Source organism: Pungitius pungitius, chromosome 21 (assembly GCF_949316345.1).
Source record: "Pungitius pungitius chromosome 21, fPunPun2.1, whole genome shotgun sequence".
NCBI classification, from domain to species: domain Eukaryota; kingdom Metazoa; phylum Chordata; class Actinopteri; order Perciformes; family Gasterosteidae; genus Pungitius; species Pungitius pungitius.
The window spans coordinates 1201554-1226562 of NC_084920.1; the positions used below are offsets into that span (position 1 = coordinate 1201554).

Here is a 25009-nt window from a genome sequence, read left to right on the forward strand (position 1 = left end):
ATTGTTTAAACATGACTCGCAGTTGTGTTATTCATTTATTATGAGTTGATGGGAATGTCAGCCAAAGGTCTGGGACTCATCGATCATCTATAATGTAGAAAGTGTGTGAACTGAACGTGTTAAAGCCATATTATAAGCAGAGTGCTGGTTAGGAGCAGCGTGGCGTCCCACGCTGCGTTAGGAGTGGCTCCTTCTCCCCCACCGACGCCGCCGAGAAGTTCAACACGATGGCGCTTTGGCCTTCGGCGTCTTGGTTCTTCAGAAATATTGCGTTGCTGCGCGGCGCAACCTGCAGAAATCAGTCGAGTGTTTGAAAAACATGCGTCCCAGTCCGACTCTCACAAACTCTGAGGACAAATATTAAGGATTTCTGCGCCGCACACAATCTTGTTGCTCAGACGTAACGTTATTGGTGGGTAGAGACGGACCCCTGGTGGTGACAAGCTGTAAGTCACCTGGGCCCTTCATGAGGGTTCGGGCCTCCATCCAGCAGAGCTGAAGACAGACACACCTCAGGGGTCGTTTGCCGCTAAGCACCAAGTCACACGTGGGGCTTTTCTTTGGGATGTTGTGTACCTGGGATCCGTCGCGGGGACGAGGGCGGCAGGCGATGACCGCGATGAAGGAGAAGGTCGCCAGAAGAATGGCAGCGCACGACAGGATGAAGATCAAGTGGGTGTTATCTACCATTCAGACAGGACGGAGAACCACATGCCGCTCGTGAGGCTTTGTTCTATCAGAGTTCTCATGCCTCTTCATACTGAACATTCAGAATGAGGAATACATGTTGTTTTACTTGTGAGGCTTCAAAGTGCAATGCATGGAAATGAAAGGGTGTCATTCTAAAATAGGAATACTGGATGAGACTTGAGTTTCATCCCAACAACGGAGAATCAATTGAACACGGAGAAAATGTGCCGATCATTTTGGATTCCTCCATTCTCCATGCCAATGGGCACATGGTGCGTTTCATGCGGAACACAGCCGCAGAAGGCAACGCAGAAGAGATTAAATGATTGATCATGAAGTGACGTTTGGGGGAAATAAGCTGTGTGCACCGACCAGGATGGATGGATCATCGTCACGTGTCACCGCTTTGGTTCATTTGACCGCATCAAAGCAGAGAGATCAAAGAGATCAAAGAGATCAGAGCAGCGCAAATTGTCACCTTGAATTTGTTAATGGATTAACATTTTTCAATTTGATATTTGTAGTGTTTCCCGTTGCTAAAAATAAAATGACTGGCGAGTACTTCATATATAAATATGATGTAAAAGTCATTCATGGACAGACAATTAGCATCTTATCGATATACCACCTGGTTTGTGTGCTCCTCCCTGTGTCTGAAGGTTTGGACTCTTTTCACAAGGTCACAGTGTGTGCGTGTGTGTGTGTGTGTGTGTGTGTGTGCGTGCTCACTGCTTCTCCGGACGTGGAGGCTGAAGGAGGTCTGCATCCTGCTGATGTCATTGCGGGCGCTGATGTGGAGGCAGTGGACCCCTGCGGCGGTGAAGGTGTGGTTCAGTCGCAGGGTGTTTCCGTGCAGCACGGTCAGCGTGCAGCTCGCCGCCACGTCCGCCACGCAGTTGGTCACGAAGCGCCAGCACACCCACATGGGAGGACTACGCACACACACACACGCACACACACACATAGAGGAGAGAGAAACATGGTGAAAGCATATCCAATTCAACCAAATCCAAAGGAGAAGCATTTTTGTGGAGATACCTTCCATCAACATCAAAAGCCAAGCGCGTGTTCTGAGACACCTCGTAGTCTGAAGGCCCCTTCAGCTCGATGCTTTTAATGGCGTCTACAAGAGAATTTCACTTGTTATTCATTTTGTCCCTTTTTCTAGTTTCAAGTCTGATCTTTACTTGACAGAAATGTACCTGTCAATCCTCTTTGACGGTTTATTTGACTCCAAATAGTTAATGAAATATACATAAGACCATTTCCCATTAAAATCTACTTTCTACACTTCTTCATCTGGTCACTTTGTTTGTAATGAATTGTTTGTACAGCTGAATAAGAAGCTTTAACGTCCTGTGATCTGCACATGAAATAAAACCCCAAACCACAGACCGAGGACCTGGACGTCTTTGGAGTAGTACTCGGTGATGGCGGGTGAATACTCGGTCATGCTCACTCCCACTTGGAGCCGCAGTGTGTAGTTCCCCGAGGCGCTGTAGTGGTACCTGACCACAGGCTCCGCCCCCCGGATCACCTGTCTGCATCGACGGAAGAGGTCAAACAAGACACCGGCTTCTCACCTTTTTTTTTTGTACATTTCAAACCAGAAAAGTCCTCGTACCCGTTCCCCAAGTCCCACGTGTAGGTGAACTCTGCCATGCTGAAGTTCTTCTGGGGGTCGAAGAGTTCAAACGCGGTCTCAGTGGGGACCTCCGAGGCCAGTTCTCCAGCGTCCCTCACGCAGGTAGCATTCCCCTCCAGCTGATAGAAAACCAACCTCCCAGCGATGCCTTCTGTGCAAAATGAGAGGATCCTGAAGCCACCGCGTCTGCAGAGGAGGAGCAATGAGAGCACCTGGATGGCCTACCCAGGTGTGTCAGAGGGTCCGCCGCGCTCTCCGCCACACCGGCGCCCACCACAGGAAGGAGCATCCAGATCCAAGCGGCACTTCTTCTGCAAAGCACACGTCCCGCCGTTTTCGAAAAGAGATCAAACTTCTGACATGTGACTGGTGTAATATGGACTTACCTGTCCATATCTGCCCGTCCCTCAAGCCGAAGTGAGGTCGATCCTGGAGGATGTTGGACGCCGGGGCACCAGAGGGGCGGCAGAGGCTCCTCCTGAGATCCGCCCCGTGAGACCCGGAGCTGCTGGAGGCTTGAAATTGTCACCACGCGTTTTCGATCATGTGGCCCGGGGATCAACAGGCGGCTGTTGTGAAGGAGGCTCTGGCCATGGTCACATTCCTGTCTGCCATGTGGAGCCTGTCTCCGTGAGACGTGGCACCGTGTGTGAGTGGAGATCCACGCGGTGGTGCTAACATCTCGAAGGTTGTTCACAGTCACTGGGGGATATTGTAGGAATATTATGTTAATGAATATGTGGGCCCATATCCAGATTTGATTGTAAAAGTCAGCATATTCTCAATTTTTCTCTCATATGTAGATAACATAAAAAGGAAATGTATAAATAAAGCATTTAAAAATGTAGGCAACACATATACAAGATAGACAGATACTACTCAGAAGTAACATTACATTATTGGTTTCGTGCTACAATATATTGAAGCAGACACCTGCCCCAAAAGACCAATTTACTTGGGATGGGGGGCCTCAAACCTTTTCTCTCCGCCAAATAAAATAAGCTATTTGATATCCCAAATTACAGGGTTGGGTTGTAAATGAAAGCAATAAGGTACGAGAGGCTGTGATTTATTTCATTGGGTCTACTGCCCTCATCAGGATTTACAGTAAATGTCTAACCATGTAATTCACTTTGACTTTGTTTGCACCGCAGCGCCCCCTGTAGGCCGAGAGGAGCGTTGCATTTCCCCACCAGAAGAGTCGAATGAAATCGCACCTTTTCTGTGTTGCTTTCCCCCCCCACAAGAGACATGAAGTTTTACCACGGGGGGGGCTGCATGAATCGCATTGCCCTGTGCTGTGACGTCACACCCCTCGCGCCCCGCCCCTTGCGAGCCCTCAGCCGGGGGGGGGGGGAAGCGGGTCCGCGTCCCGCTCCGTGCGTCAGTCAGCGCGTCTCTGTGCAGGGAGCAGGACCGCCTGCGGGCTCTGAGGTTCGGAGGGAACACCTGGATTAATAAAGCGCCACGCTCGCCACTTGTTCTTTGTTTTCGGGCCGGATCGAAGAACCTTCCGTCATGTCTCGTGCTCCAGACGACGTGAGCAAGCTCACTGAAAGTACATACAAGGTAACAGCCAATCAATAACCGATGAGTGATGGATGTGGTCTCTGGTTCGGGGAGGGTTAACTGGGGAGAGCCGTTTTATATCAGTTGAGTTATAGTTATTTATTCCTTTTGTTTTAATTCTGAATCACAGATAAAACCACCCTAAATATTTGTGTTTATGAGAGTTTCGGTGCTTTTATTTAACCGGTTGCATCCCATTACCGCCTTTTAGATTCTGTTAAACTCCTCTGAAGCTCTCAGTTTACAAGGAGACCAAAGTTAGATTTGTATTGTGTAACATTCTATTGTTGACCGATGCACAAACGTTCCTGACGACCACTGATTGGATCAAAAGGCATTCATCTTCCCTGACTAAGCTAATCAAGTGTATAATGCTCTCACGAGATAGGCAGGTGAGAGAGTGTGGAGGTGTGTGTATGTGTGTGTGTGTGTCTGGGTGTGTCCCAGGTCTCTCTGCGAGGACCCAACTTGTTATTTTATTGTTGTAATTCAAATTAATAGTACAATTAGGTTTAAATATGATTACTTAGTGGAATGTCTTGGCTAGATAAGTAATGTTTGTTTGTGTATCTGTGTGTTTGTGTTTGTGTGTGCGTGTGTGTGTGTGTGTGCATGGGACACACAAACAGAGAAAGTCATACCTGCAGCTGCCACAGTTTCAGCTGGGAGAGAGAGAGAGAGAGAGAGAGAGAGAGCAAGGAACCTGTTTCCCTTTCCCCACCTCTCCTCCTTCTTTCTGTTTTTTTCTTCATGTAAAGTCCTACCTACGACTTCATTGTTCCACAGAGGGTGTGCCAGGGGAATAGAGACGGGGGGGGGGGGGGGGGGGTGAACAGCACTGGATTGTGGAGGCATTTCAACAGGAGAAAGCGAGAGAAGAGGGGCAGGGGTTTCGGGGGGTGTGGTGGTAAAGCATGTGTGTGTGTGTGTGTGTGTGTGTGTGTGTGTGTGTGTGTGGGGGGGGGGGGGCGGTCAAAGATTGAAAGTCATACTATAAGATCAACCACACAAACACTGGCTCTCGTTTGCATGTACTTCTGCACAAATAATCTCTTTTGTAATTGTGGCATCTGGAGGTGTTCAGGCGTTTGTGCTGTAACCCTCAGCCCTTCTCCACAGAACGTGATGGAGCAGTTCAACCCGGGCCTCCGGAACATGGTCAACCTCGGGAAGAACTATGAGAAATCCGTCACAGGTAAACATGGCACCCGAGGATCTGCATCCGTCTCCGTGTGACCTTTGACTCTGACCTCTGGGCGCCGTGTGTCCGTCTCTCTCTCACCCCCCCCCCCCCCCCCCCCCCCCCCCCCCTGCAGCCATGACTCTGGCGGGGAAGGCCTATTTCGAAGCCGTGTCAAAGGTCGGAGAGAACGCCACCCTGTCCCCGGTCTCCAGAGAGCTCGGTGAGTTCCACCGCGAGGGATCTCGTCTCATGGTAGTTAGTGGAATATTGATCGTGATTCATCACCTACACGTTGACACGTTCACTTGCTCACCGAGAGTGAAAAGAGACAAACTCTGCATCAGTCATCTCATCTCTAACATGAAGGTGTACCGATTCCTTACAGTCCCATCTAATGACCAATGTGACTTTTCCAATCAATGGTGGTGCCATCTTTGACCTCCCGCCCTGAACCGGTGGTTTTTCCTCCATCCTGCGACGCATCGACCATAATTCCAAACACTAAAGTTTGGAGCTGACTTACCCCGTAGTTTGGTGCTATTACAACTACTGTGGTTCATTAATGACGTTTCATTCTGCTAATGAGGTGTCCTTCTGTAAGCTCAGGTTGGGTGTGAACTGCAGAGAACGGGAGCACTGGGAGTGGGTGAATGATCCGTGGAGTTATTATTAGACGGCATTTGCATGGCTCGCAGACGTAAACACAATTCAGTGGAATGTCCGACTGGGTGAGGTCACTTCAAAAAGGGAAGGAGACAAGATGTGTGTCACATTTGGTGAAAATGGAACATGGACTGAGTAAAAGTTCCCTCCAGAATAATAACACTATAAGAACATAAATCTATTGAAAGCGTGGAAACAGCTTCTGGTAGAAAAGGTGCCGGAGGGTCTTGAGAGCGTAACCCGGTTAGTGTGACTTCTCTCACAGAGCAGCAAACACGCTGAACAAACACCAAGACTGAGGAGACCCTGGTCCTCCGCCCCCCCCCCCCAAAAGGCCCCCCAAAAGCTGCCCTTTGCTTCCCGAGCGTGAGGAGGGAGACAAACCTGCACTTTGTGTCATTGCTAAAACAAAAGAAGGTGCAAAGCTCGTAAATACTTGGGTTTACGGCGGCTTGTTTCTGCCTGGGGGGTGAATCCTACGTCACTCGCTCCATAGCTGGATTCTTCCTTCTGTCAGAGACGTCAAAAACGTGGCGTTGGGTTTGTGTAAACTACACAAAAAGGATGTGTAGAATATGTGACTGCGTGTTGTCTGTGAGGTGATCAGAGAGTTTGGTCTCGTTCCCCTCGGCTGCAGCTCTTCCACCCAAATGCTGCGGGGGGGGGGGGGGAGAAGGGGGGGGGGGAAACGCCACAACTCGGCGCTTATCTAAAAGTCAGCGTTTTGAGTGGGTGTACAATTAGAGACTTCCTGCGCCCGAGGCGCTGCCTTCGCTCCACAGGGAGCTGCCATTCCACTCTGGAAAAGCAGCAGGTTTTCAGCCACTGAAATGATTGCAGGGGAAAGAATAGCAGCAGCCCCCCCCCACCCGCCCCGCCCTTCCACCTTTTCTTCGTCTGTGGAGACTCGGTCCAAATTGTTTTTTTTAAACGTACACTGACAGCATGACAGAAATGGAAAATGTCAGCCGAAGCGTTTCTCCCTCCCCAGAGAGCCGCTGAGTGCTTCCTCCCCGCATCTCCTGCAACAGGTCTGTGCCTCCTGGGGGGGGGGGCTGTTTGTCCCGTGGGGACAGATTGAGACATTTCTCAACATCTTTTTCGCTCCCTCTGCTACATGAAGATGTACCTGGTGTCACAGGCCTCACGTCAGGGGAACGTTAAGTGTCTCCTAAATGTCCCATCTATTACCGGCCCCTCAAACACCTCTAATAATAATATTAATAATAATAATAATAGTAATAATAAAGGCTACATAATTGCTCTTCAGCACAGAACGGCGTGGCCCCGGGGGCCCATTTCTAGGCCGAGCCGCGGCTTCCGCATCATGTTCCTCGTGCAGCGTTTGTTGGTTCTGGCTCTTGTTTATACAGCAGGTCCAGAGTCCAGCATTTAACCGCATGCTGCCACCACATTCACCCTTTAACACGGTGACATCATGGCGATAGCGGGGAAGGGAGGAGCCTCACGGAGGAAGTGTCAGAATGTCACTTACACCTTTAACGGAGAAGGAAACTCAATAAAACGCAGGCGGGGTGGAGAAATAAGGTTGAGTTTGAGGAAAGGTGCCACTTGGTCTGCTGATTTAACGCCACAGGCCCCCCCCCCCCCCCTCCAGCACATAAATACGTGAATACCAACACCAGTCTGGAGAACAGGTTACAATGATCCCTCACAAATCGGATGTCAACCCCCACGTTGTTTTAACAACAATAAAGTGAATAAATCGTATTTATTCGTAATCCACCTGGCGTTTGAACTTTTATATTCATTTCTGAGGCTTAATTAAAACCGCATGCTTCAAAGTGGTCTGAATCACAGGTGTAATAAGGAGGCGAGAACAGTTCATCACTCATAACAGTGATAAGTCGTGGGAGTGAATCATCAGCCTGGTATCGGCCTGCAGCTCATGGAGATACCAGATCAGATGGAGTCAGAAGATGCTAAACATCGACTTCTCCGTCTTTTTTTGTTCACACTTGAGCTCGACAGAATCCATTTTTGTGCTTTCTACACCTCGACTGTCACACCTTCCTTCCACGGTCGGGTGGGGGGGTGGGGGCGTCAGTCATCTTCCTCCTTTGGGACGTTGTGCTTCTGCCCGTGTGGTGGATCCATGAATCTGCACCAAGCCTCTTTCACACCTTGTTAACCTCAGAGGTGAAACCTGCAGGTGTACAACCCCCCCCCCTGGCCTTTCTCAGCCTCTCCCTTCCACCCTGGCGGCCCGTTGTTGGGGCCCCGGGCCGCGCGCTGCCCCCCCCCCCCAACCCGTGGAAGCACAAAGGCAGCATTTACCAGCACGTTCTGGTGACCTTCAGAGGGCCATGTTGTTGTAGCTGGCCGCTGCCTTCTGGATCAGGCAGAGGGGGGGGCGGGGGGGGGGGGGGGGCAGCTCGTATCGCTGGGTCATTACACCCCGATGTCAGGTGTCGAGTGTTTGGGTGGAGAGCAGCTTGCACCACGCGTGTGCGTCGATGGCGCGGCGTGTTCACGTGTCCTTTAACAGGTTTCGCCCCACAGTGGACCTCTGGTCCAGGTTTCACCCCTTTGTGATGCACTAGAAGCCGCTCTGCTCCACTTCTGTGTGCCGCATTGCCTCAGTGCCTTTGTCTTGTGTCATATGCTGCTCTATCAGTGCTGCGGTCCTTCTGTCAATGCACGCTGTTGTGTATCTGAGCGCACAATACCAGAACGATTGGTGGAGCTTACTGATTGACAGCTGTTCAAATAGTGAAGGGAGGTAAGTCATCTGGGAAATATGGGTTTTAAGTTTGTATGTTGGGACAAATAAAAGGACCTCAAATGTGCATCTTGTCATTCACAGTCTGTGTGTGAGGTCTGGTTTACAAAGAACGTCCTTCAAGGAACTTCTTATTGAGAGGATTGATCCCACTCTGATGTCTGTGCAGTAAATACAGGGTTAAGACATATAAATGCGTGAGAATACACAGCCAATACATGCAATATGTCTTTTATTTATTTATTTACGTTTCTCCAGGTGTGGTTCTGATGGAGATCTCAGACGCCCACAGGAGGGTCTTCAATGAACTAGATGAGAACGTAAGTAGCCTCCAAAATAACCCTCAACCAACGCTGAACTCACTTGTGTTTTGTAAAAAAATAGAAAGACTCAGAAGTGGTTCCCCGAGTCAAAGCGATGATGTCACCGAGGAATGAGCCGAGACAAAGGAGCAGTTACCCATCGTCTCTCGTTTTTTAAGATGTTGTGACAGTGAGCAGAATCATTCCTGTCCCCGCTGCCTCGGGGAGGGGGGGGGGGGGGGGGGGGGGGGTGAGATGCCTCAGACATCTCAGGTGCCTCTTCGTCTGTCTGTGGAAACGAGGCGCGTCGAAGCGTGTGACGAAGCTTCACGGGTCCTTAGAGGAGAAACATGTAAATCTTTAACCACAAGGAGCTGATAAGACGTCCCCCCCCCCCCCCCCCCCCCGGTGGCTGGAATCCGTCACTCCAGCAGGCCGCTGCACCCTCATCTCTGTCTGAAGTGTGTGGTTTCTTCTCTGCAGCTCAAGACGTTCCACAGGGAGATCATCCTTGAGCTGGAGAAGAAGACGGAGATGGACGTGAAGTACATGAATGTAAGCGTGATCGCACACAAAGGGGCCCTTTGACAATAAATGTCCCCAAACGCGACGTCTCGCATGCACAATGAAACACCGCAGAAGGCTGACTTTCCTCATGCCCCCCTCCTCAGGCCACCTTCAAGCGCTACCAGTCGGAGCACAAGGTGAAGCTGGACCACCTGGAGCGCTCGCAGACGGACCTGAAGAAGCTGCGGAGGAAGAGCCAGGGGAAGAACTCGTCCAAGTACGAGATCAGAGAGAACGAGGTGAGACGCGTTCTGATGCAAACTCACGCTGCGACGGGGGGGGGGTCGGGGTTACGTCGTGACGATCTCACACAAAGAAGATGAAGGTGTGGTACTTTGAGGCAGCTTTTGATTCCCGGTTTCATTTTGCATGATGACTCAGCCGTTTGGGACGTGTGTTTGAACACTCGATACCTTTAAAAGGTTCTTTTTCCTGGTAATGGGAGCATCAGAGGGGCGCCGCGCCTACAGCTGTTTGCATGTTCTGTGTTATTATCAGTGCAAACAGTTAGCGTCATGCAGCAGCTCGTTCTCAATGGCAAAAAACTGCTGATAGGGAAGCAGAAGAAAATGCAATTGGCCTCGCTTAAACCTGTTGTTTGGGAGGTTTGATTTCAGCTGGAGGGCAACACCCAAAGCAGGTTGCTACCAGCTGGTTAGAACCAATGAGCTGGCGACTAATACTTTATACGTGAACCTGGTGGAAAAAGGCCTTTACATTCTAATCAACCACTGGATATGTTCTCCAGATATTTCGTTTCAACTCACCGGTAGGTGGAATCTTCACGTTCACGTTTTCCAACAAACCAACAGCAGTGTGGAATATATTATATTCCTCTGCGTTCCCCCCCCCCCCCCCCCCCACCCCACACACACTGTTGTGTGGCTGGCAAATGCATTCAAATAAGTGGTGCACAAGTCACCTGTTTAGAAAGAGCCCAGACAGGCAGCTTTGAACATCACCATGGCAACCTGGCAAATACCATTTATTATTAATTCTGTTTCACTCTGCTCTCTGATGAAGAGGAAGGTTTTATGGTGTTTTTCACTGTGGCCACTTACACTATAGTTACACTCATTGTATTTGCTCATTTAAAACCTGACCAGTTATTAAACCAGAACCGACCCGTGACCCTGTGTGCAGTTCATGGAGACCATTTCGTCGCGCCAGATGGACATGCAGAAGTTCATCGCCGAGGGCTGCAGAGAGGCCCTGCTGGAGGAGAAGAGGCGCTTCTGCTTCCTGGCGGACAAACACTGCGCGTTCTCCTACCAGATGAGCAGCTTCCACCACAAAGTAAGCGCTGACACACACACACAACGTGCGCGGCGTCCTGCACGTAGGAGCCGCACCGGGCCGCCTCACGCCTTTCTGTCCGCCACGTGTCCAGGCCAAGGAGACGCTGGCCGCGCAGCTGCCCAGCTGGCAGGAGAAGTGCAGCGACATCACCAAGGCGCCGGACGCGGTGGACACGATGATGGAGGAGCTCGCCCCGACCCCTGAACCCTCGCCTGTGGTGGGACACTTCAACAGGGTGAGCATCTCACTGCCGTCCTTCCGTACGAAGCTCCGGATAAAACCAGCGGCTCAAATATTGCAGGGTGTGTTTCCTGTTGCAGAGGAGCTGATATCTGTGAGCGATCTGAAGTGTGCTATCGATGTCTGGCCATCAGATAACACACCTGCTAGTGTTGCTCTTGGAAAGTCCCCTGATAAGTTGGTTAATGTGGCCATTTATTGTGCAGGAGGGACAGTTTCTATTACCACGAAGGCGGTTTAATAACCACGGACTGAATATGCTTGTCATCATTTTATCTGCTTCTGCTCACTCTGCTCTTCTTCGTGGCCTCAGAGCAACGGGGGGTCAAAGGTGCCTCCCCCGGCGCCGCAGCTGAAGGCCCAAATCAGTCCGCTGGTCGACATGTTCAACCAAGAGCCCAGGATTCCTTCCGGCACCCCCGCGGACAACAGCTCAGGTACGGGGGGGTCTCCTCTGAAGCTCTAAACATACACCGGCCCCTCACAGGGCATTGGTCCCCTCCTTTGAAGTTTGGTCTGATCCGATGCCGTCTCCCCCGACGTCCTCCAGACCCGGGCAGCCTCGGGGAGGTGGGCATGTCCCGGTCGGCGTCCCAGTCGTCCGGGCTCAACGTGGGCAGGAGGCCCCGCGTGAGGACCGTCTTCCCCCACGCGGCCGGCAACAACCCCACGCTGCTCAGCTTCCAAGAAGGCGACGTCATCGCCCTGCTGGTCCAGGAGGAGAAGGACGGCTGGTTGTACGGAGAGATGGAGAAGACGCAGCAGTGAGTTTTCCGCTGTTGAAGGAGCGGGGGCGGAGGGAGGGATCACTGCTCAGCTGGGGCTGCTTTTGGGGGGGGGGGGCGGGGGGGGTTCCTTGTCTCTCAATGCTCGCTTTGGTTTACCCGTCCTCCATCTCTTGTTCAAGTCTCGTCACGGTCTGCTCCTCCGTGAGAGAGGCCGTTCGATCCCACACACGCAGCCCCGTGTAGTAAGGAGACTATGACGTGTTCTCCTTTCATCTTAACACGTGGAAGCCTTTTGAGGTGATCAGGAAGCGGCAGCAGCTCCGTGTTTGTTGGTGTTTAGTTGCTCTAACACATCGGCACACACACACACAGTATGTCAGGTATGTTCCACGTAACACGGGTAATTCGTGGTATCTCTCTTCCCTCTCTATCGCTCTCTCGTCCCGCCCCCAAAAACGCAAACAAACACACAGACACGCCAAGCGTCCAGGTGCAAACGCACGCACACACACACGCACACCAGCAATAAGCATCTGCTCCCCTGCACCGGAGGAACGAGGAAGTGAACAAAAAGACTCCTTTGAACAGCAGCTCTCACCTCCATCATCAGCTTGCTATTGTTTACCTACGGAAACAGGTGGTTGTGTACATAGCTGCAGCCGCCCAAATACACACCTCGTCTTCAGGGTTCACTGTAAACTACGTGGAGCCGTATCTACTCCCTGTGTGTGTCTGCTGTGAAGAGGCTTTCTGAGTCAAAGTGGGTTTAACGGAGTCTACGGCGATTTCAGAGATGAGATGTTGGGGTAAATTCCGTCTCTTAGCAACACGTTGCTCTTAGTGAACATGGACTGTGTGCACATCTGACACACGCTGTCAGCTCTCCTGCTTTGACGCTTATTTCACAATCAAAGCCCTGCAAACAGCATATTTCAAAAAGTGTCAATTATCCTTTAAGTGGGATTTTTTGACACTCGTCTGGTATGATCGAGCATTACAGCATTAACCTGAAATGTTGAAAGGTTTTCCACCAGAAACTGACTTCTGTAAATCAAATGCTTGGTTGTGTTGTGCTTAGTGTGTTAGTTAGTTAGTTAGTTAGTTTGGATCGATACCGCTCCCCCTTCTTATATTACATGCAGCGCAGGAAGATAACAGTTAATGGATATCCAAGCAATCTTCAAGCAGTAACTTTTTTATATGAGGCTATATTTAAACCTGTTATCGTGTCTTTCCTCCTTGTCAGGCGGGGCTGGTTCCCCTCATCTTACTCCAGACCGTACGCTGAGCCAGTGACACCCAACAGGTAAGAAAACACATGCCGGGAAGCCCAAGCGGGGATTTGTTTTACGGCTCAACCTTTGCTCGGCGTGCGTCAGCAGCGATCTCGGCACGCCGCCTCATCGCCGGAGTGTGGCCAGTCTGCAGGAGCGCGAGGACGAGGAGGAGGAGGAGCCTGTGCTGCTGCCGCCGCCGGACTACAGCGACGGCGCCGCCCCCGGCCACCCGGTGGTCCCTCCGACCCCATCGACCCCATCGACCCCATCGCTTCTGAACAAGGTCAATAGCAGCGGCTCGACGAGCATCTCGCCGTCTGTTGTGTTCAGTTCCTCCTTCGATGTGATATTTGGAAGTGTCAATGGTAACGTTTGTCCGCCTCAGTTAGTGTTGACGTCCACGGGGGGGGGGGGGGGGGGCGGCACACGTTACAGAAAAGGTTTGGTCCGATAAGACATCTCTTATTCATCTCCGTGTCATTGACAGCACCATAAAATGCCAAATGCGGAGTCTTGACTAATCGGGTCTTATCAACTTCTCCTTCCTCCACGCCCCATGGGGGGCAGGGCGGCCACATACACGCCTCGTCCGTTATTGAGTCATAAAACGCGGGCAACAGAGCAGAACGTTTGTTTATCCACCAGGGACACGGTTTGCATCTGAAGAATGCTCTCAGCCAGGTTGCGTTGAGGACTGATGTGATTCCAGAAGGTGTCCAACCAGCAGGACAAGCCCAGGCACACTTCCTCCCTCCCTCATCATAACCCCCTTGCTCGCTCGGTGTCCCTTTGGTCGCATCCTCGTATGACTGCGCATCCCAGCATGCACGGGACGTGTCCAGAGGGCTGCGGGCCCGCTGTGCTCTTTGGGGTTGTTTTTTGTGTCTGTGGGGCAAAGGTCGCCTCTTCTGTGGGCCGTTTGGTTCCCTGAGTGGAGCCTCTCAGGGAGCATGCAACGCCACTCGGCAAAATCCCAGTGAAGGAAATTGGAGCACGTTGTACACTTCATGCTCATGAAGGTTTTCCATTTCTCGCTTTGACCTGAAATGTCTGCAGCCCCGACAAGGTTTATTTACTTTGAGCAATATCTTGAGTCAGAAGTTCAGGACCCCACCGAGAGGAGGTGGTTCCTGCGAGGCGAGGTTCAGGGGGAGAGTCCCTCCTGGATAATAAAGCACGTCTCTGTCTGCAATTATTAACACATGCGATGCAACCTTCTTATCAGCTGCACACAGGAAGAAAGATTTGTACCTGAACAACACAATAAAATCCATAAGTTTACTAAAAAGTTCCTTCTCCTCATCGGCCCAGTGCACAGATAGTGACTGTTTTTATCTGACCTCAGACGAAAACAACATCTGAGGTCAGGGGGGGTCATAGGGGTCATGGTGGTCTTCAGGTGAGGGAGCAGGAGGAGTTGTTTCCCCATGCAGCCTTTCTAGATGGTCCAGATTCCAGACTTGGGGAGGTCTGAGGTTAGCGTGTAGTTTAAGTACGTGCCAAAGGTCCTCTGCATGGATCGAAGGGGAATAAACCAGTCTGACAACACGGACTTCTCCGCCTGGGGGGGGGGGGTGAATGAGGTGTCTCATTTCTGTCCACTGGGTCTTAAAGGGTTTTTTCCTTTTGTGTTGTTCTTTAGGTTCCTTTAGGTAATGGGACTGCAAAGGCTGCCTTTCTAGGGTGAGTGACACAAATAATAACCCCAAAAGACCAGCAGGTTTCCACAGATGTTTGATGGTGATCTTCAGCAGGATGATTTGTTGCCCTGGTGTGTTCCTGCAGAGGCGGGAACCCGTTCGCCACCGTCAAGCTGAGGCCGACGGTGACCAACGACAGATCCGCACCACACGTCTGACGCCGCGGGGGGCGAGGCCTTTCACCGCCGCCGTGCCTTCGAGGGGGGGGGACTCGGGCCGCCACGGACCCCTGCGACACACCAAATACCCCCCCCCCCCCCCACACACACACACACACACATGACCCCTCACCAGGGCGCATGCAGGGTGCTCTGTTAAACGAATCCATCGCGTTGTTGGCGTTAACACGGACATTTTGCATAATCGACGCGTGGAGAAGTACAATCTCAACATTTTTTAAACTCCCCCCCCCCCGAAACATCAGTTTGGACTACGTAGGCCGTGGAGATGCTCTACACGGGAGGAGGACTCCACCCCAAATGATAAAAAGCGGCTTCAGTGTAAAGATAGTAGCTACTGAATGTAAATGCTCTGAATGGGACTAAGATGAAGTCATGGGGTCATCAAACATGGCGCGCTGTCCCTTTAAGATGCACCGCGATGCTCAGACGGTCACTGGGTCTTTTGGGGCTGGTTCGTGTTTTCACATAAAACGAAGGGAGACCACCTGACTCGTCTTTTCTGTTTTAGTTAAGATTTATTTTTGTCTTTCTTTTTTTAAGAGGTATTATCATATACAAAGGTTGTGACCGTAAAGGGAGAGTGACAGTGTTGGGAAAAGGGTTTGTCATTTGAGTAAAGACAAAACAGCACGTCACTGTTTAAAAGGAGAAGGCTATTTATAGAAGTTTGTATGAGATATTTAAATGAAAAACAAATAGGTGGGCAAAAGTCATTCTGTGAAGGCGCCCTTTTGGAGTAGAACAGCGACCCCTTATGACCCCAGGATCACTTTAATGTGGCAGACAATGGCCTTTGGATGAAGGGAATTTGCTTTCACTCTGTTTAGTGTCGATTCTGTCAACAGTTCACAGCTTATACAACATTTGAATTGTATGAATAAAGTGGCTCATTGTAGAACACATTTTTGCCGTGTTTTTGCTGCACAGAATGTAAATGTGTGATGAGGAACTGACCCATGAGACGGATTGATCCGCACAGGCCCAGCGGTGTGCGTCAGTGAGGCAAATCGTGCTTATTGCTTTCTTTAGAGTACCTTGCCACTGTGTTGACCAATGTAGTCTTTTTTTTCTCAATAAAACAAGCTAAAGTAAAAGTTTGCATGAACAGTGTTTGCTTTGCTGCTTCACATACGGATAAATCTCGTGGAAGACACCAGATTAAAGCTATTATGTGGGATTTTAGAAGTTTAGTTGAGCGTAATCAAATTAATTCACACACAAATTTAATAAACAGTATAATGACTATTAGAGAAGCAGTGAAACTAAGGAAAAGGAATAACTGGTTGAAAATGAATTAATTAATCTGGAACGTTTGGCCACCCCTGCTATTTACAACACAATATTGACAAGTTATAATCTCCATTCATTCAATCATCATGTCCGCCGTTTGCAGGGTTTCAAATCAATCGTATTTTAAAAGCTGATCACTGCTTGTTTGCATCAAGTTCTGAAAACAGAACAATACTCAAAGTACAAGTAAACCAAAAATTGTACTTGAGTGCAGTAGCTACTCTTACTTTTCACCACCGTCATGGGCGCCATCAGGTTATGAGGCCTACAGCGCCCCCTGCTGGAGGCCGACGCCACACGCGCGCGCTGCCGCAACCAATAGGAGCGGAGAAACAGCGGCACTTCCGGCCTCACGTAGGAGATAAACTATGACGTCTGGTGAGGATGATTTCAGAGGGACAACAGTTATGATTCAGGCCGCCTGTCGTTGACTTTCACCTGCTGAAGGACCAGCGGGGCCGCTCGCGCCGGTTGACGGTTGATGAGACGAAGCGACAGGTGAGTCCGCCGCGTTTCAACTCTCGTTTACCTGCTGCTTTCGGCGCGAGGAGACCGGAAGCCCGAAGCGAGGGGCTGGCGTCAAAGTTGACGGCCGGTTCTGGTGAACAGAGAGCGCGTGTTTGTGTTTGTGTTTGTTGTCTCCACAGCTGAGCTGTAACAACGTCAGGTATCACGCGCGCGCACACTCACGCGCACACTCACCCACACGCGCACACACGACTGGTGTGAGGGGCGGCTAACGTGTAGCATCTGTGGCATTGATTGTCATTATAATAATAATAATTGTTATACAGAGAATGGGTCCATTATGACAGGCTTCAAGCAACCTTGAAATTCTTATTTTAGATTCACGATTCCATTCCCAAAGTGTGTGTATTCCAATATATATATATATATATATATATATATATATATATATATATATATATATATATATATATATATATATGTGTTTAAAATATTTCCACACTGTGATTACCAGACACATTTAGTCCTTTGCAGCCACATCATCTGCACTCTTCCCCCCCCCCCCCCCCCCCCCCCCCTCTCCCCCCCCAGGTCCCCGCCATGCCCGTCTCTCTGCTGTGGGCGGTGGACGTCTACGGGCGGGTCTACAGCCTGTCCACGGCGGGGCAGGTGTGGGAGCAGTGCCGCGACGCCCACATGGAGTTCAAGCGGGTGACGGCGGCCCAGCGGTGCTGCTGGGGCATCGCCTGCGACAACGGCGTCTACCTGAACGTCCGCGCCTCCGACCTGCCGGTCCGCTACCGGGAGGAGGCCTACGAGAATCAGGTGGGTCCCGCCTCGGCCCCCGTGTTGTGTTGTGTGTGTGACTGGATCCACCTGCTGAATTGGTCGGTGTCCCTCTGTCAGCGGTGGAACCCCGTGGACGGTTTCTCGGAGCGCTTGCTGCCGAGCGATCGCTGGCAGTGGAGCGACGTCACGGGCCTGCAGCACCGACCTCTGGACGGCTTCCGGCTTCCCTCCGCCAGCTGGGAGTGGGAGGCCGACTGGCACGCCGACGAAAACCTTGACGGGGAGCCCACGGAGAAGGGGGTGAGTGCGCAGGTCGCATCACGTCTAAAGGCTCCACCTTTTACGGCTTCTTAATGCTTCTCCTCCTCCTTCTTCTTCTGCGGCGCTTGCGTCTGCAGGGATGGACCTACGCCATCGACTTTCCCGCCACCTACACCAAAGACAAGAAGTGGAACTCCTGCGTGCGACGCAAGCGATGGCTCCGCTACAGGAGATACAATGTCATGGACACCTGGGCGAAGGTGTGTGTGTGTGTGTGTGTGTGTGTGTGTGTGTGTGTGTGTCGTTGTGCGTAAAGTTTCCGTTTGCTCACCTGCGTCTCTCTTCCTGTGTGTTGCCTCACAGATCCCCTCACAGCCGGCAACGCTTCCAGACCCCTTCAGCGACATCAGCTGTGGAGGCTGGGAAATCAGTGACGAGCCCATGGGCCGGATGTCCCTGTGGGCTGTGTCTCTGCAGGGCAAGGTACACACATGCAACACACACATGCAACGCACACACACACACCTCAGCTTTAGGTGTCCATGGCAATGTGCTTGTATGTTTATTAGTTTTATTTAGCCAGTCAGTCGTGGTAGACGTCATCACATTACACTGTAAGAGCGAGCTATAACCATCAATCAATTATGTGCTGAAATAATACAGAGAAACAAATGAACTATTTCTCCACATCTTGCTGTTTTCACTCCTGAATCCTCATGAAGCTCTAAAGCTTTAAAAGTATTTTATTAACCAATGTAATGTAAATTGTCTGAAGGGTTTTCAGACTGTGTTGTAGTTTGTAGCAATCGTACAATGTTGTTGTTTTTTGACCGTGTTTATTCATAGCAAGTACACACACACACACACACACACATACACACTCGTGGTATCGTTGCTTGATGCAGATACATTCGTCCTGCTCTCGACCCTCCCCGACCCTCCTTATCCCCCCCACAGGTGTGGTTCAGAGAGGGAATCGACCACCACAACCCGGAGGGCTCCTGGTGGGAGGAGATGACTCTCCCCGGGGAGGTGGTGCAGATCAGCTGTGGCCCGGGGGATCTGGTCTGGGCGGTGCTGTGGGAGGGGCAGCTCATTGTCCGGGAGGGCGTCAGCAGAGACTGCCCCAAAGGTACGCGCTCCCACGTGTTTGCGTGCGAGATCGTGTCTTTTTATCGTGTGTGCTGAGCACGTTATGTTTGCCATGTCAGGTACCTCCTGGGCGGTGGTGGACTCCCCCAGCCCTGAGGTGGGGGCCACACACGTCGCCGTGGGAGTCAACGTGGTCTGGGCTTTGACCAAGGACAACAAAGTAAGAGAATTCAGACGATTGCACTGCATGACCGGAATAACTTAACTTTTAGTCGGCAGGTAACTCCCCCCCCCCCCTCACAGATGTGTGTTGTGCTAAAGAGCCCTTCCTCCCCCCTCACCTGCTCTGCCAGGTGTGGTTCAGACGCGGCGTGAACTCCCACAACCCTAGTGGCTCCGGCTGGATCAGCATGGTCGGAGAAATGATGATGATCAACGTAGGACTCAACGATCAGGTGACTATGAGCCGCGTGACGTCAGGCCTTTCTGCCGGCAGCGTTTGGCGCGAAGTCATGGGATGTTCCACCGGTTTTGAGTCGACCTGCCCCCCCCCCCACCCCCCCCGTCTGCAGGTGTTCGCGGTCGGCCGTGAGGATCGGGCGGTGTACTTCCGACAAGGTGTCACCTCCAGTGAGCTGAGCGGGAAAACCTGGAGGGCCGTCACGGTCCCCCGAGACGGAGACCGACCGCACTCCAGCGCCAGCAGCCTGCAGAGGTGGAGAGATGCAGGAGATAAAGCTATATATATATATATATATATATATATATTGTGTATATATATATTGTGTATATATAAAAATAACTCAAACATTGTGTGAAAGTGGCCTTAACTCTGGTTGAGAGTCAAAGAGAAAATGACCTCACCTTATTTATTACCTACATAAACGCTGCAGTTTATGGCCTTTAATCCACACAGCACGATCGTATTTCAGAGATCAGGGTTCAGGGTTGATGTCACAGACGTGTGTTTCCAGTGGAGGCCGTCATGTCATCATGTATGTAATATAAAGTCCATGCACTTCCCTCCGTGTCCCAGCGCCGGCTGTTACTTCTGCGGCGAGGTGCGTGCTCAGTCAGCAGTGAGTGACGTGGAATCGGACGGAGAGAGAGGATCCGCCGATGGCTCCGGCCTCCCCCTCCCCCTCCTCCACGCCGCCGCCGCCGCTGTCTCCCCGGAGCCCTTAGCTGACGCCGCGACGGACCACTGCGACCGTCCCGTGGACCCCCCCGAAGCCCGCGTCCCCAAAGTCACCAGCGACAGCTTCATCTCTGAACTCGTCTCGGACCGAGACCCTTCGGTCGCGGCTCTTCTGGAGGAGGACGACGACGACCACCCCGCCCCCGGCGGCGGCGACGACGCAGCCATCTCCTCCAGCCGGTCCGGCGGGCTCGGCCAGTGGAGCAACGTGGATCTGGAGGAGGCGCAGGGCCAGCGGGCGCAGGCCGCGGCGCTGGCGGACTCGGCGGACACCTGCAGCCTGTCGTCGGTGGCCACCTACACGCTGGCCGCGGAGGAGCAGTATGGGTCGGACGAGCACCCCCTGTGGGCGTGGGTCAGTGGGGGCGGCTGCTCCGTGGACGGTCACTCCCAACTCGGCTGGTTCAGCTGCTCGACCAACGCTTCGTGTGAGTCGCGGCGTTTCCTGTTGCGCTTTCTGCAGTTGTTTGGTATTGAATCGGTGGCGAATTTAGGCTGATTTGACATGAAGCACAGCTTGTGTACCTGTGGTGCAGGTGTGTAACAACGGGTCGGGAATAGCATCACTACATTTTATTCTGATTCTTTATTCCCTCCCAGCCTTGGTCCAGTCCGTCCAGTCCATGAGTCTCTCTGTCACTCCGGCCCAGACGGCAGCCTGGCGGAGACAAATCTTTGAGCAACTTGGCGAGCGGACCAAGAGAGAGCTGGATAATTTCAGGCATTACGAGCAAGCCGTAGAACAGGTACCCGACAGCGCATGATGGAGACAGCAGGACCTGCACGAGACATGTGTGATTTCTGACTGTGTGTGTGTGTGCATGCAGTCTGTGTGGGTGAAGAAGGGAACCATGCAGTGGTGGAGAGACTGGAAGCCACACAAGTGGACGGATGTGCACTTTGCCCTGGAGCAGTTCTCCGGACCAGAGGGCAACAAGGACGGCATCCTCTTCATCTACTACAACTATTATGAGGAGAAGAAGGTGGGCAGTTTCAGAAGCCTTCATCCAGGGTTCTTCTGATGTGTCCCTGTCAGATCGTCCCATTACCCACCTCACCTGCTTTCAGCTTCTTCTATTCACTTTCCATCTCATCGTTTGGTCTCTTCTTCTTCCCCAGTACCTGCATGCCTTCATCAATGAGGTCACCATCCTGGTTCCTGTGCTCAATGACTCCAAACACTCGTTCGCCATCTACACTCCAGAGCGGACCAAACAGAGGTGGCCCATCCGGTTGGCTGCAGCCACAGAGCTGGAGATGCATGATTGGGTATGACGTTTTCCTGATCCCAGAATGGTTGATTGCGTTCTTCGTGGTGATCTCGCTGCACACGGCCGCCTGCTGTTCCCCCACTAATGCCGTCTTTCTGTCCCTCCTAATCCCCTTCTTTCCGTGCTTTTCGGACCCGACGGGCCCCGCCTTTTACCTCCTTTCCGGTTCCCAAGCTGGCGTTGTTGAGTGACTCGTGCCTCAGCTCCAGGGGGATCCAGGGTCCTCCCTCCAAACAGGCCATGTGGTCCGTTACCTGTAAGGGAGACATCTTTGTCAGCGAGCCCTCTCCTAGTCTGGAGGCCCTGCCTTACCCCACCCCCTGCGACCAGATGTAAGAATACCAATAAGTCACGCACGTGCAGCAAAAACAACAACAACAACAACAACAACAACCGAGCCTCTAACGAAGCGTTGATTCCTTTTGGTGCAGGTTCTGGCGGCAGGTCGGAGGTCACCTTCGCCTGGTGGAGAGCAACAGCGTTGGCATCGTGTGGGGCATCGGCTACGACCACACGGCCTGGGTGCACAGCGGGGGCGACGGAGGCGGCTTCTCACAGGGACTGGCCAGCAGCGCGGATAACATTTACACACAGGTGGATGTCAAGAGCGTCCACATCTACGAGAACCAGCGGTGGAACCCCGTCACCGGCTACACCAACAGGTGGAGATCCACGAAACTGTGATGTCATCTTTAACCTTTCCCTCCCAAACGTGTTCCTTGATGCTTCGAGTTGACAAACAAACGCCGACAATTAACACGACGGCTAACGGGTGTTTTAGTTTGAGCTGGAATAAAAAGTCACATGACTCATTTAACGTGTTTGTTCTAGAGGGCTCCCTACAGACCGCTACATGTGGAGCGACGCGTCGGGGCTGCACGAGTGCACAAAAACCAACATGAAGCCCCCCTCCCCTCAGTGGACCTGGGTAAGCGCAGCTCCGCGCACTCACGGTTCACTGGAAGTCTGCTTCTCTGCTGCAGTAAATGACCTGTGGGGATGTGAAACTCTGCACACCTTGTGCTCTTAAATGATCCAGGACGAGGCGTGTAGACGGAAATACTTAATACTGAAACCTTCACGCTTTTCCACTTCCACTATTTGCTGCTTCCAGGTGTCCGACTGGGCCGTCGACTACGGCGTCTCCGGGGGGACGGACCGAGAAGGCTGGCAATATGCAGCTGACTTTCCAGCGTAGGTGTTATTTATCATTCCTCTTTTTAGAAATAACGCAGCCCTGGTTGTTTCTGATTTTTGTTCCTCCTTCCTTCCTCTTCTCCATCATCTCCACGCAGGTCGTACCATGGCTATAAAACGCTAAAGGACTTTGTGCGCCGCCGGCGATGGGCCAGGTGCGATGAAAAGCCGCTGCCTCTCACATGTGTCTGCACTCGTATAAATAATCCGCTTTTCAGGAGATGACTGTGAGCGTTTGTGTTTTTCTCCTCCTGCACAGGAAGAGCAAGCTGACCACAACAGGACCCTGGCAGGAAGTCCCGCCCATATCGCTGATCGACGTGAGCCTGCTGCCCTGTGCGGCTCCGAGCAGCGTGGACCTGGTCCCCCTGTGGGCCATCAGCAACAAGGGCGACGTGCTCTGCAGGCTGGGGGTCACCGCTCTGACCCCGGCTGTGAGTCGCCGTTTACTGCACGAAGCGAGCCGCCCGTCAACACGGACAGGAAGTAACTGTTCTGACATCACCCCCCCCCCCCCCCCCCCTCTCTGTTGCTCTGTCAGGGATCCTCGTGGCTCCACGTGGGGACCGACCAGCCTTTCAAGTCCGTCTGCGTCGGGGGGGCCAGCCAGGTGTGGGCTATCGCCAAGGACGGTTCTGCCTTCTACCGGGGGTCCGTCTCGCCACAGAGCCCCGCGGGTCAGCAGCAACTTCCTGTACCTAAAACGAGCACAAGCTGACTTTCCCCTCACAGAGTGTTGTCCCCCCCCCCCCCCTGCAGGAGACTGCTGGTACCACATCCCCTCCCCGGCCAAACAGAAGCTGAAGCAGGTGTCTGTTGGGAGGACGTCGGTCTTCGCGGTCGATGAAAATGGTAACGACGCCGCGCTCGCGCAAACGTCGACGCACAGGTAGAGCGCTGATGTTCATGTGTCTGGACTTCCTGTCCAGGTAACCTGTGGTACCGGCAGGGCGTGACCCCGAGCTACCCGCAGGGCTCCAGCTGGGAGCACATCTCCAATAACGTGCGTAAGGTCTCTGCAGGGCCTCTGGACCAGGTCAGTAGCGAGGACAGGCGTCACCTGAGCAACAACACCGCAGATTCAGGAGGAGATGTTTAGGGATTGATTGTATTTAAAAACGTACACATCTATTTAACGTCACGTAGGTGTGGATCATCGCCGACAAGGTGCAGGGCAGCCTCAGCCTGAGCTGTGGCACCGTGTGCCATCGACTCGGGGTCCAACCCGTGGAGCCCAAGGGACAGTCGTGGGACTACGGCATCGGGGTGAGGCGCCAAAGCAGCGCCGCTGTGCCGCTGTGGCGTTAAAAAGTCTTGGCTCCATCTTTCCGTTACAGGTGGACAGTGACCTTGTCTTTGTGTCTTTTTTTTAGGGTGGGTGGGACCACATCACCGTGAGAGGAAACTCCATGGAGCCGCCCCGCGTGCGTCGTCCCTCCCTGACGGCCCCCGCACTCGATTCTCCTGCCTTTTAACTGGCAGCGCCGATGACCCGACTCCGGAGGACCTTCATCGCTGCGTGAGAGAGAAACTTTAAGAACAATCCTAAACGTGAAAGACTATTAACTTTCACGAAGCACTCTGTGCTTTTCTGTCTCGCTTATTTTTGGTCACTAACGTTGAACTCGATGGTCTTAATATTTTTCTTTATTTATTTGTGTGTGTGTGTGTGTGTGTGTGTGTGTGTGTGTGTGTGTGTGTGTGTGTGTGTGTGTGTGTGTGTGTGTGTGTGTGTGTGTGTGTGTGTGTGTGTGTGTGTGTGTGTGTGAGAGAGAATGTGAAACCATGGTTGGTGCAGCTGATCTTACTTCAGGAGGTTTTGGGTGTTTCTGGGCTCAGTGTGTAAGCAGCTGTAGCGACACCTGCACCGGCTTTATTTACCTGTGGTGGTTGCTGCTTGCCTTGTACAAACAGTCACTCCTGTTTTACAAGGGGTTTAAGGTTATTTTCTAATATATATATATACTGTTGTTCTAGGTTCTCTCGAGTGTGTGCAGTGTAAATAAGGGAGTCATGTAGATTACTTGTAAAAGTCTTGTGGTTGAATCTTCCTCTTTCTCAGGAGAATATTTGCATGTCTTCTTTCTGACAGTAAAAGAATGACTGAGCAGTTAGAAAAGAAACCTAAGTCTGTAAGATATTAATGTTATACAATCTGTATATTAGTTGCTACAATGATCAAAATTCAGCGCTTCAGGCATCCGTTGGTCTTTAGTGGTCTGGCTTTATTTCCCCATGTATTAATGTTACTGTATAATAATGCAGCCTATGGTGTGACTGACATGCTGCTGTGAGTCCTCCTCTCACGTGTTGTGCATTGTCAAAGCAACAGTCCTTGTCAATAAATAAAGATGTTTATTGATAATAACTCCCCGAATGGTTTCTCCTGATCATTTTACCCACGTAGAAATACAAAAAAATGACACACACACAGACACGTTATTGTCCTTGCCCTCCAGCCACAGGGTGCTCGACCTGTAAGAAGACACGTGTTCTGAAATTGGTAGATTTTTGTGATAAAATGAGCAAACACACTTTGTAGCCTTCTCCTCAATGTGACAGTTGTGACCAGAGGGCAACGCTCAGCAGGTTTCTCCACAAAGAAAACACAAAGACTACGACGAGGGGATAAAAAAAGAGAGAGAGAACACGTTT

At 51.8% G+C, this 25009-nt stretch overlaps 3 protein-coding genes across 5 annotated transcripts; 2 read left to right on the forward strand and 1 right to left on the reverse strand.

Moving 5' to 3' along the window:
• Positions 1 to 22: 22 nt before the first annotated feature.
• Positions 23 to 3719, reverse strand: tmem130 (transmembrane protein 130). Of its 2 annotated transcripts, none has more exons than XM_062560034.1 (9): positions 3599 to 3719; positions 2722 to 3037; positions 2561 to 2646; positions 2315 to 2483; positions 2086 to 2231; positions 1729 to 1813; positions 1420 to 1622; positions 577 to 683; positions 23 to 289 (listed from the first exon to the last, which is right to left on the reverse strand). In XM_062560034.1, the coding sequence occupies exons 2-9, from the start codon at positions 2727 to 2729 to the stop codon at positions 149 to 151; spliced, it is 945 nt and encodes a 314-aa protein (XP_062416018.1). In that variant the 5' UTR covers positions 2730 to 3037; positions 3599 to 3719; the 3' UTR covers positions 23 to 148. The 2 variants fall into 2 exon arrangements, with proteins under 2 accessions (XP_062416018.1, XP_037319940.1); XM_037464043.2 differs by having other exon boundaries at positions 2315 to 2486.
• Positions 3716 to 15876, forward strand: baiap2l1a (BAR/IMD domain containing adaptor protein 2 like 1a). 2 transcript variants are annotated; one of them, XM_037464431.2, is made up of 14 exons: positions 3716 to 3904; positions 5024 to 5099; positions 5221 to 5307; positions 8752 to 8813; positions 9279 to 9350; positions 9467 to 9601; positions 10506 to 10658; positions 10753 to 10896; positions 11215 to 11338; positions 11452 to 11665; positions 12876 to 12935; positions 13009 to 13189; positions 14549 to 14589; positions 14692 to 15876. In XM_037464431.2, the coding sequence occupies exons 1-14, from the start codon at positions 3854 to 3856 to the stop codon at positions 14762 to 14764; spliced, it is 1473 nt and encodes a 490-aa protein (XP_037320328.2). In that variant the 5' UTR covers positions 3716 to 3853; the 3' UTR covers positions 14765 to 15876. The 2 variants fall into 2 exon arrangements, with proteins under 2 accessions (XP_037320328.2, XP_037320329.2); XM_037464432.2 differs by having other exon boundaries at positions 13012 to 13189.
• A 547-nt stretch (positions 15877 to 16423) lies between these two features.
• On the forward strand, positions 16424 to 24723 carry tecpr1a (tectonin beta-propeller repeat containing 1a). Its single transcript, XM_037463987.2, has 24 exons — positions 16424 to 16576; positions 17138 to 17371; positions 17453 to 17635; positions 17734 to 17856; positions 17960 to 18079; positions 18554 to 18728; positions 18808 to 18908; positions 19042 to 19143; positions 19261 to 19403; positions 19725 to 20314; positions 20487 to 20632; positions 20714 to 20869; positions 21006 to 21155; positions 21332 to 21489; positions 21589 to 21819; positions 21989 to 22085; positions 22272 to 22351; positions 22453 to 22509; positions 22614 to 22788; positions 22896 to 23031; positions 23114 to 23206; positions 23284 to 23390; positions 23501 to 23620; positions 23728 to 24723. Exons 2-24 carry the CDS (start codon positions 17147 to 17149, stop codon positions 23827 to 23829), a joined length of 3570 nt encoding a protein of 1189 aa, XP_037319884.2. The 5' UTR covers positions 16424 to 16576; positions 17138 to 17146; the 3' UTR covers positions 23830 to 24723.
• Positions 24724 to 25009: the final 286 nt, after the last annotated feature.